This window comes from Neoarius graeffei, chromosome 23 (genome assembly GCF_027579695.1).
Source record: "Neoarius graeffei isolate fNeoGra1 chromosome 23, fNeoGra1.pri, whole genome shotgun sequence".
In the NCBI taxonomy this organism is placed as follows: domain Eukaryota; kingdom Metazoa; phylum Chordata; class Actinopteri; order Siluriformes; family Ariidae; genus Neoarius; species Neoarius graeffei.
In genome coordinates, this window is record NC_083591.1 from 59,918,292 (window position 1) to 59,930,646 (window position 12,355).

The window sequence follows — 12,355 nt, forward strand, 5'->3', positions numbered from 1 at the left end:
CACACACACACACTAAACGCCACAACACTGCAACACACACACACACACACACTAAACGCCACAACACTGCAACACACACACACACACACTAAACGCCACAACACTGCAACACACACACACACACACTAAACGCCACAACACTGCAACACACACACACACACACTAAACGCCACAACACTGCAACACACACACACACACACTAAACGCCACAACACTGCAACACACACACACACACACTAAACGCCACAACACTGCAACACACACACACACACACTAAACGCCACAACACTGCAACACACACACACACACACTAAACGCCACAACACTGCAACACACACACACACACTAAACGCCACAACACTGCAACACACACACACACACTAAACGCCACAACACTGCAACACACACACACACACACTAAACGCCACAACACTGCAACACACACACACACACTAAACGCCACAACACTGCAACACACACACACACACTAAACGCCACAACACTGCAACACACACACACACTAAACGCCACAACACTGCAACACACACACACTAAACGCCACAACACTGCAACACACACACACTAAACGCCACAACACTGCAACACACACACACACTAAACGCCACAACACTGCAACACACACACACACTAAACGCCACAACACTGCAACACACACACACACTAAACGCCACAACACTGCAACACACACACACACACACTAAACGCCACAACACTGCAACACACACACACACACACTAAACACCACAACACTGCAACACACACACACACACACACACTAAACACCACAACACTGCAACACACACACACACACACACACTAAACACCACAACACTGCAACACACACACACACACACACTAAACACCACAACACTGCAACACACACACACACACACACACTAAACACCACAACACTGCAACACACACACACACACACTAAACACCACAACACTGCAACACACACACACACACTAAACACCACAACACTGCAACACACACACACACACACTAAACACCACAACACTGCAACACACACACACACACACTAAACACCACAACACTGCAACACACACACACACACACTAAACACCACAACACTGCAACACACACACACACACACTAAACACCACAACACTGCAACACACACACACACACACACTAAACACCACAACACTGCAACACACACACACACACACACTAAACACCACAACACTGCAACACACACACACTAAACACCACAACACTGCAACACACACACACACTAAACGCCACAACACTGCAACACACACACACACTAAACGCCACAACACTGCAACACACACACACACTAAACGCCACAACACTGCAACACACACACACACACACTAAACGCCACAACACTGCAACACACACACACACACACTAAACACCACAACACTGCAACACACACACACACACACACACTAAACACCACAACACTGCAACACACACACACACACACACACTAAACACCACAACACTGCAACACACACACACACACACACACTAAACACCACAACACTGCAACACACACACACACACACACTAAACACCACAACACTGCAACACACACACACACACACACTAAACACCACAACACTGCACACACACACTAAACACCACAACACTGCACACACACACTAAACGCCACAACACTGCACACACACACTAAACGCCACAACACTGCACACACACACTAAACACCACAACACTGCAACACACACACACACACTAAACACCACAACACTGCAACACACACACACACTAAACACCACAACACTGCAACACACACACTAAACACCACAACACTGCAACACACACACTAAACACCACAACACTGCAACACACACACTAAACACCACAACACTGCAACACACACACTAAACACCACAACACTGCAACACACACACTAAACACCACAACACTGCAACACACACACTAAACACCACAACACTGCAACACACACACTAAACACCACAACACTGCAACACACACACTAAACACCACAACACTGCAACACACACACTAAACACCACAACACTGCAACACACACACTAAACACCACAACACTGCAACACACACACTAAACACCACAACACTGCAACACACACACTAAACACCACAACACTGCAACACACACACACTAAACACCACAACACTGCAACACACACACTAAACACCACAACACTGCAACACACACACACTAAACACCACAACACTGCAACACACACACACTAAACACCACAACACTGCAACACACACACTAAACACCACAACACTGCAACACGCAGCAAACACTGTACACACTAAACACTAATAACCGACTGCGACGCGCTGATATCCTCTCTGTCTGTCTGTCTGTCTCTGTCTGTCTCTCTCTGTGTCTGTCTGTCTCTCCTGTGTTTGAATGTTCATGCCTCAGTACCAGATGGAGGTGAGGTGTGTTCTCACCCTCAGGAGGATTTACCTCAGTACAGTTTAAACCCATAAATATAACCCACACTCCTGTGATTAATGTGAGTAAAGTGTGTGTGTGTGAGAGAGAGAGAGAGAGAGAGAGAGAGAGAGAGACCCCACCTGTACGGCCCGGCTGAGGAAAGTTCCCGCGTCCGCTGCCAGCCTCCTCACACTGAAATCCATGCTGTCGGTTCTGTGGTAAATACACGGACAATGCTAACAGGGGCCGCTAATTACTCACTTTACTTTAGCTAGCTGGCGGTTTATATCATAATAATAAAAACAAAACTCGCTGAATTATTATTAATATTATTGTAAACTGATTTAGTTGTGTGATGAGACACAGTCACGCGTTAATCCGAGTTTGTCCATGTCAGACTGTAACGCTAACGCTAACTCCGAGCAATCCAAATAAAGCAGGAACCGCTCTATCGGGCAGGGAAAAGGGGATGCCATAAGACCCGCCCCCTTCTCCGCGTGACTGGCTAAAATCTAAAGCTGTCCTGTAATCCGATTGGCCCGCTTGTGTTCCGTTCACGCCTACACTACTGTACTGAGTGCATTCTCGGTAGAACAGGAGAGAAGAAGCTCGCGCGCGTCTTATCATGCAGACAGTAAAACCGTTACAGTGACGTCATCGCTGGGTTCCTGTCAGTAAGCAGAAGCTAACTGCTAGCAATGTGATAACAATTCAACAAATTGTGAATAAATAGCAATAACTGTGATAAATGTCATTAATCTGAAATTATATTCGCGAGTTGTGATGAGACTCAAGCCTTTGGTCCTTTAAAACTAACTACTCACAAGCAAAAACATATTAAATAATATTATTCTTACACATGGTATAAACAACAAAACTAAAGAAAACAAATTAATAGTTAATTTCTTACTCAGCCTAAATAAAAGTGTCTTTTGAGAATTGTTTTATCAATCATTAAAATGCAAGGAAATAGTTTAATAATTGTTGAACTTGTTATATAGTATAGGTATAAACTTTATATATGAACATATCAAATGTATTTATTATAAAACTGGTACTTAGATGTTTACAGTAATTATAATTAAGTTATTCCCCAAAATCGAGTCGTACATGAGCTGATGGGTGACGAGGCGCGCAGCACTGAGTTGTCTATAATCCGTGTACAATGAGATTGAGTGGAATAACTGTTTATTCTCTTCACATTCACTGGATGTTGAGAAACAGAGCATTTTTATTTTTTGCAAATTCGATAAATAAAAAGTTTATACAAAACATTAGACAAAATCATTTCCACTTAGAATGTAAACAAACCGGTGAAATGACAGGAGCAATTTGTGAAAAATGAGATAATAATAATTCTTGAAAAATAAAAAAGATATGTTCTTACCGTCAAATACTTTTATTCAATATTTTGTTGCATTTTTTTGTATTTTTGGGGGTTTTGTTTTCGAGTAGAGTTTTTATTTTGTCCTCAGTTGGTTCAGCAACATGCGCTGCCATTTTGTTTTTCTTTACTCATGGTATATGAACTGATATCCTCGTAGGAGAGTAGCCAATCAGAGCATGTGAGTGCACATATCCAGTGAATGCAGATAGAATAATTATATTTATATCTCTTTGGCCTTTATTTAAGAAAAATCCTGACCCTGTTAGTCACTGATTAAAATCAGATGTTGAGTCTAATCTATTCGACTTTAATTCTGTTACTCAGTATTTTATTTGAGATTGGATGTGAGATTGATGCTGAACTCAGTCAGGGTTAGGGTTAGGGTGATGCTCACAGAAGCAGAAATGAAGAGCAGTAAAGCAGTAACTCTTTTCATGGATGTTTCAGTTTGATGTTAAATGAACAGAATGTTAATCACTGACACCATTTTTAGGGAAAATGAGTATTATTATGATAACAGTGCTAAAATGCTAGGCTGACAGCTGTACTTTTATTCTGAATGTAACCTGCACTTTTCTTTTATTCTTAATAATTATTTTTTAAGCCGTTCTTTAGAGATGCAGATTTTCCAGCTAAATTTTTGCCTGAGACAGACAGAGGCTGTGCTTCTGAACTCTGTGACTTCTAAAATGTTTTATTGCCTAAAACTTTGGCCTTGTCTTATGTTTTTACTTTCTCAGTGTCTCCATCAGCAGTTTTACTGAAACCATATCTCCCAGTCTGATCCGGTGTAATAAAGGTGTTGGGTGTTGTTCCTGACACGGCTCTGGCTCTGGGATCCTCAGCTGTAAGGTGTTTCCTGGAGGAGCTCAGATGAAGTGTGGTGCTGAAGAAAGAAAGAGTTTCTCTTATGAACTGGATCAGACAGAGAGGTGTTATTGGGTTCTAGGGCTCAGCTGTCGTTTCTAACCTTTCACCCCCTTACACATGGTCCTGTAATGTAGACTACACACACAGAAATAAAACACTCACAAAACACTGTTTTTACTCAAGTATAGAATTTATTTCTTTGAATAAATGTAACACGCACGATCTTGTGACCTTAAACAGCTCAGTAATCCTACAGAGTCTGACAGCGATGCACAGCCATGTGTCTTCACTTATGCACTCATTTTAATTTTTTTATACAGCCTTCACATCGTGTTAAATAAAGACTTGAGTGCTTTTCTTCTCAGTAATCACAGACAGATGTTTTACACAATCTCTCCACATGGAGGCGTCACAGTCTGAGATTTCCATCCCTTCACTTCTGTAGCTCTAAATTATTCATGTTCAGTTCTTTGCTCCAGTTTACATTTCTCAATTTACATTTCTCTTTTCATGACTAACTGCTTCTAAATAAAATCTCAAATAACTTTAACTTTTTAAAAGATTTTTTACAGATGTGCACTTTTTATTTGCTTCAGGTTTCAAAATTTCACAAATATTACACTAATGTAGTTGTATAGTAATATTGTAGAAGTATGATGTGGGACATCAGTTCATTCAGCTTTGTGTTAGAGCATCAGCTTTACTCTTACACCACTACTATTAATAATAATAATAATAATAATAATAATAATAACAGAATAGAAACTTATTAGACGTACTGTATTTCACATTATATATTTCTCTTTGACAGAGACAGTCTCTCTCTCTCTCTCTCTCTCTCTCACACACACACACACACACACACACGCGCACACACAAAATATCCTGAAAAACCAATGCAACCCACACACTTCTGTTACACTTTCTGTGTGTGTGTGTGTGTGTGTGTGTGTGATAATAGTGACAAATTATTTATATAATCGTTTAAAAATAATCCAACAATGCTCACAGTGAGAAGTGAACATTCACATAAAACACAGAATAATGAACAAACAAAAACAAACAAATAAGAATGTGAAAGAAAGGAGAGGAAACATGATTTGGGGGCTTACATATTTACATATTGTATATTTTAGCCAATCATATTCATCATGTTGGAACTGTCTGAACATTAGCGACGTCAGCAGTTCTGTAAATAAATTCATGAGATGTTTAATTCAAGATGAACTATTTATCAAAGTTGACATGAGTGATGAAGGATTCTTGATTAAAATGTAAAATATAATCATAAAGGGACATAAAGTTAAAAAATTAGGTTTATTTATTTATTTTTATAACTAAACACAGGCTGAAATATGATGAACCAGGATGTGATGGTCACAAGTCTTCAGTGTGCACTACAGGAAGCATGGGCGTAACGACCATAGGCACTGGGGGGGGACATGTCCCCCCCAATATTGGGAAAGTACCAATCTGTCCCCCCCAATATTTGGCGTATTAAATCAATATGAGACAAATAATATGCCATCCTGAACCATGGCTATATAATGAATCCTTGTTATGTCCGATTTACTTTCAATTTAGGAAGCACAGAGAAACAAACAAAAAAAAACCTTTGCGACCACCCCCTATGATTGTGCACTTGGGTCAGCCCATGTGGTTCGTTGGTTTGAAAATCCACTCAGTCGGACTGTCAGGTAGGCTGCTGGTGGACACATTCAAATGGCGGTAGCCGCAAAGAAAAGGAAGGACCCATGGGCGTAAAAATGCGTATGGACGCGTCCATACCAATATTCAGCTGAGTTTAAAATGTCCATACCATTTTTGAATGGAGAAGCCGCGATGCGGGAAACGCTGAATAAAAACACCAAACGCGGTATCGCTTCCAGCTGATTTTCAGTTGTGAACAGACCTCTCAAAGACGGCTGACTATTGGCGGGGACAGCAGGTAAAAAAGCTTTATGAAGCTTTGATTGGCCCGCCTCCCGTTGCCTTGACGTTGCTATGGTTTTTGATTGGCCCACCTCCCGTTGCCTTGACGTTGCTATGGTTTTTGATTGGCCCACCTCCCGTTGCCTTGACGTTGCTATGGTTTTTGATTGGCCCACCTCCCGTTGCCTTGACGTTGCTATGGTTTTTGATTGGCCCACCTCCCGTTGCCTTGACGTTGCTATGGTTTTTGATTGGCCCACCTCCCGTTGCCTTGACGTTGCTATGGTTTTTTGTTGTCATTGGCTGTAAGCAGTAGCAAGCGGTAAAATCAGCATCCACCTCGCTGCTACAGCAAAACAGCACACAGGCAGTGATGTCGGGCAATAAAAGAAAACGTAAGGAAGACATAATATGACATTTTTGTCATATGATCCTGTAACAGCAAGGAGTTTCTGTTTGCAATCTCTCTCTCTCTATGTCTGTCTGTCTGTCTCTCTCTCTCTCTCTCTCACACACACACACACACTAATAAATGCTTGTAGGTAATGCTAAATGTTTACTTATATTTACTTTTTTCTTGCTCATTGTTTGCATGTATATACATATGTATATATGCATGTGTATATGCGTATGTATGTAACCTCTGCAATAAAATGTAAAAATGTGAAACAATGGTCACTTAACCCTTTCAACTTAATGAATAAACATTTTTGCAAAATGCACTACAACTACCAAAACTCTTCACACTTCTAGCACCCATACCTACATTACTTCCAGATTCTGAAATTGCAGTAACTCAAAAGGAAGCACATGATGTTTCAAATGTGTGAAAATAGTAAAAGTTGTGTGAAAATGAAGCAGCACCACATAATTTTGATTGATTGTGTTGTTGTATTTTGGGTAGGTCATCCACTACAGCGAAATTCACAGCAACTTCAATGTCCACTTTCTCTGTGTGATAATGTATTGCCCGTATACATGCAGATGTTAGCCTAAGTCTAAGACTGAGTGTACCTGGTGCTAAAAATCAAAATAACACAAAGGAATGGACAACCAATCATTTGTACAGTGTAGGCCACATTTCATGCGACAACCATGGCGCACTGGGGCGCTTGGCCAAATTATGTCCCCACCAATATCAACACCGTTTTTACACCCTTGGAAGGACCAACGGGCTAACATTCGCCTTTTTTTCCAGACGAGTCACAGACATGATGAGTCTGTCACAGAGAGTCACAGGCATGATGGAGGAAGGGAACAGACAGAGACCTGCTCTGAAGATGAACTGGTAAAGAGCATTGTATTACGAGTCCTTAAAACAACTTTATTTTTAACCTCATCATAGGCTGCATGTCATCAGTAGGCTAGTAATAAGAGCATACTGTCCTTTAATTAAATGTAAATAAATTAAATAAAATTATTATTTTGGTCAGTCATTATAGAGGGATTTCACTGACGTCACCCGAAACCGGAAGTAAACAGACCCTGCGCCATATTGGAAGACCAACAAACTCGTGATTAGGGGGAAATAACAGCAGCGGTATGTGAACCCACGAGAATAAAGTGGAGTGGCAAACGACTTAAACAAACAAATCTGAGCTGTTTTATTTATGATTTATTGGCCCAAAAGTAGACTTGAAAGAAACCTGTGTGAGACTTGGCAAAAAACTGTGGATATAATGGATATGTCTGTGCATGATCTGCGGACACTTTGAGGTAAGCAAACGCAAGAAATTCAGATTTAAAACATGCTAAACTGGCCCCAAGTTGATAACTGTATGAGGAGCAAGCCTCCCAGACTTCTACAATTTAATAATAATAATAATAATTTTAGGATGGTTTGGGGCTTGCTCTCCCTCCTATTATATAAATAAAGCATAGTTGTTGTGTAGGCATAGATCATAAATACATATGTATAATTTGGATAAATTAACCTAAATTATGGATACCTTAATAGTAGCAAAAAGTATTAATTTTTCAACTGAAAAGATATATTATTAAAAGATAAATATCAACAAGATTACCTTGGCCATAACTATATGTAGGTTATTCTTAACAACAGCTGTAATATCATGAACCAAGCCACTAACAACATAATTGTAAGCCTGTAGCCCTTTGTAGGCCTTCAAGTCATCAGCAGTGTAGGCACTGGGTGTAAACAACAAATAGTTTACAATGTCTGGGTAGCAAACAGATGGCAGAATTGGTGTCAGGTCCTCCTTATGTTTCCATTCTCCCTTGCCCCGAGCCTTATCATATGGGTCAAACCCATCAATCACAGCCAGTTTCTCCACATACCGTGCCCTTTCTGCAGCTGGTAATGTACTCACATAACCAGACTTATCAGCCATCGTGTCACTTCACTCTCGCTCGTAGTTTGTTTTGTATGTATATACTTGAGGTCTTCCAATATGGCGCCCTAACAAAATCTCGCGGTACGGTGACGTCATGCGGTAGCCCTCTATTCTTGAACGCCTCCATATTTTTGGGCCATTTATTTAGATAAAGTCAATATATTTTCTACAAAGTTCTATGTTGTTTTGACCTATTAACCAGGGTAATGCTCCTTTCTATTGCTTTGGTAGCCATTTTTTTGTAGCAATTTGGCATTTCTGCATTTGTTTGGTGTGTGTGTGTGTGTGTGTGTGTGTGTGTGTGTGTGTGACTAGCTCTGGTGTGACAGATTTTCATGCAATGTTTTACATGTTTTTTGTATGTTGTATTGCGTTACATGTTTTGCAGTTGCACATTGTTTTGTGTTTTGCCTGATACACAATAAAAAAAAAAACCAAGATATAAATGTTAACATGTTCATTGGTAATTGTATTCATCAAAACAATGTTCTAGATAAGCACATCTTTATCAATAGGCCCATATAAAAACTGCACGAAATGCACTTAAAAATATTTTGGGAAGGGCTCAAATTTGGACCCCCCCAATATTTATACCATGGTTACGCCCTTGACAGGAAGTGTAAAAGCCAGATGTTCGTTTACTGCAGGGTTTGTAAAAGAAATATTCCTCTCACATGGTGGAAATTTCACACAGGAATGTTAATTGCATTATATTTGCCCAGTAGCTTCATCTCCTCCTTTTTCATTTTCATAAATCCAACACAATTAGCTTGAACAAACAGCACATCTTGGTTAATTACAGCGCTGAATTTCCCCCTAAAGCCAAATCCCATAAAGCTTCAGTGAAAAAGCCTCGTCTAATTCTCATTAATTACTATCACTTCACTGTTTAAACACCAAACTGCTGTGAATCAAAGAAGAAGAAAACACAGTTCCTTCATGACTAAAAATACAATTAACTTTAAAAAAAAATCCAGGAACAACAGCAGAGAGCTGCATGTATTATAATTAAATATTTTGGCTAATATTAGAATTCATAAATGGTTCTGTAACTCAGGCTGTTGGAGTAAACGCTCAGAACTCTCAATAAACCCTCAGTAAACCCTGAGAACTCTGATTAAAACTTAATAAGCCCTCAGAACTATCATTAAACTTTTAGAACCCTTAGTAAACACACAGAACTTTCAATAAACACTCAAATTCTCATTAAACCCTTGGAACCCTCAATAAACCCTCAGAACCATGAGTAAACCATCATCAAATCCTCAGAGCCTTCAGATTCGGTTAAATACCCAGCCACTGGGGTTGTACAAGTCAGCACATACTTAGTGCCGGTCCCAAGCCCAGATAGCTCGGGGAGGGTTGCATCAGGAAGGGCATCCAGTGTAAAACCTACACCAAATCAAATATGTGGAACAGATCTGCTGTGATGACCCCAAATAGGAACAGCTGGAAGAAGAAGAAGAAGAAGAGGAAGAAATCCTCAGAGCCTTGATTCTTGCTTTTCACAAATCCCAGCATGCATTGCGAGGTGGGAACTTCTGGCATCATTGATGACACGGGTACAGACTGGCTTTGTCCAGCATGCACAATACATCTCAAATAAACACAAGTGATCAAGTGAAAGTGAGCCAGTCGGTATAATGGGCTTAAAGTTCTGTACTGTACATGTATGACTGTTAGATTCAAGATTCAAGATTTTTATTTGTCATATACACAATAACAGACACAGCGGTTTATTATTGGGTAATGAAATTCTTATTTTGCAACTGCCCGACCAAACTACGCTTACCAATATAAAAAGAAATATACATATAAAGTATGAAATATAAAATATAAAGTGCATATGGAATGCAAAATATAAAGGTAGAGTGAAAATGAAGATAACATTTAAAAAAAGGAGATGCAAACAAACAAACAATGTGCAAACATAGAGGTAGATATACTGTGCAATGTCTTGTGCAAAATTGCTAATATAATCCATGGTTCAAAGCCTGATGGAAAATAGAGGTAGATGGTGATTATAATCCATGGTTCAAAAGCCTGATGGAAATATAGAGGTAGATGGTGATTATAGTCGGTGGTTCAAAAGCCTGATGGCCTGGGGGTAAAAACTGTTTGTCAGTCTAGTAGTCCTTGCTTTCACACTCCTGTAGCGTCTGCCAGATGGTAGGAGTGTGAATAGTCTGTGTTGTGGGTGTGTTTGGTCCCTGATGATGCTCTTTAATCTGAAGACTGAAAGATTCTTCGTACTGCTGCAGTTTCATTGTCATTCCTGAATGTGGAATTGTTTATTTTGATGTAAATATCCATGATCTGTAAATTATTCTCTGTACTGATGAATGCTGTGCTGTGATGTCAAAATGATACTGAGTTCTAACGAAGTTCTCTACAATTAATATTACAGGTTTACAAGGTCTCACAGATTTTTTTTCAAGATTAATACTGCGAGAAACAATTACACATTTATAATTTATGATCAGTGTAAATGTATACTGTTAATGTTGTTGGCCAGAGTTTTAGTTTTGTGGAGCTGGAACATGTATTTCATGTAAACAAATGTACACTGTAAGATGTGAGTATGTTGAGTAAGGTGAGTATCTTTACCAGCAGCCTCTCAGTCTGGTACGGCAGCTGCTCTGTTTCTGACCGGAAGGCCCTCCAAAGAGTGGTGAAGACAGCAGAGAAGATCACCAGAACATCCCAAACACCCATACAAGATCTGTACCAGTCACACTGAACCAACAGAGCCATCAATAATATATAGATTTAGGCACTGCCTAAAAGCGGCGCGCCCATCTGTTTCTGGGTTGTAGAATTTTCTTATATCCTAGCCAGTCTCTTTTGTTTTATTTCTTTACTGGCTAGCACTGGCCACTAGGCGGTGTGTATGACTGGTAATGACTAACACTAACCACTAGGCGGTGTGTATGACTGGTAATTACTAATACTGACCACTAGGCGGTGTGTATGACTGGTAATTACTAACACTGACCACTAGGCGGTGTGTATGACTGGTAATTATTAATACTGACCACTAGGCGGTGTGTATGACTGGTAATTACTAACACTGACCACTAGGCGGTGTGTATGACTGGTAATTACTAACACTGACCACTAGGCGGTGTGTATGACTGGTAATGACTAACACTGGCCACTAGGCGGTGTGTATGACTGGTAATGACTAACACTGACCACTAGGCGGTGTGTATGACTGGTAATGACTAACACTGGCCACTAGGCGGTGTGTATGACTGGTAATGACTAACACTGACCACTAGGCGGTCTGTATGACTGGTAATGACTAACACTGACCACTAGGTGGTGTGTATGACTGGT

General features: G+C 40.1%; 1 protein-coding gene across 2 annotated transcripts in view; it reads right to left on the reverse strand.

Moving 5' to 3' along the window:
* sh3glb1b (SH3-domain GRB2-like endophilin B1b) overlaps positions 1–2,932 on the reverse strand; it is a 74,733-nt gene extending 71,801 nt beyond the window's left edge. For both annotated transcript variants that reach the window (XM_060906575.1, XM_060906576.1), the window contains exon 1: positions 2,614–2,932. In XM_060906575.1, coding sequence (XP_060762558.1) covers positions 2,614–2,676 — 63 coding nt within the window. In that variant the 5' untranslated portion in view covers positions 2,677–2,932. The remainder of the gene's footprint in view (positions 1–2,613) is intronic.
* Positions 2,933–12,355: the final 9,423 nt, after the last annotated feature.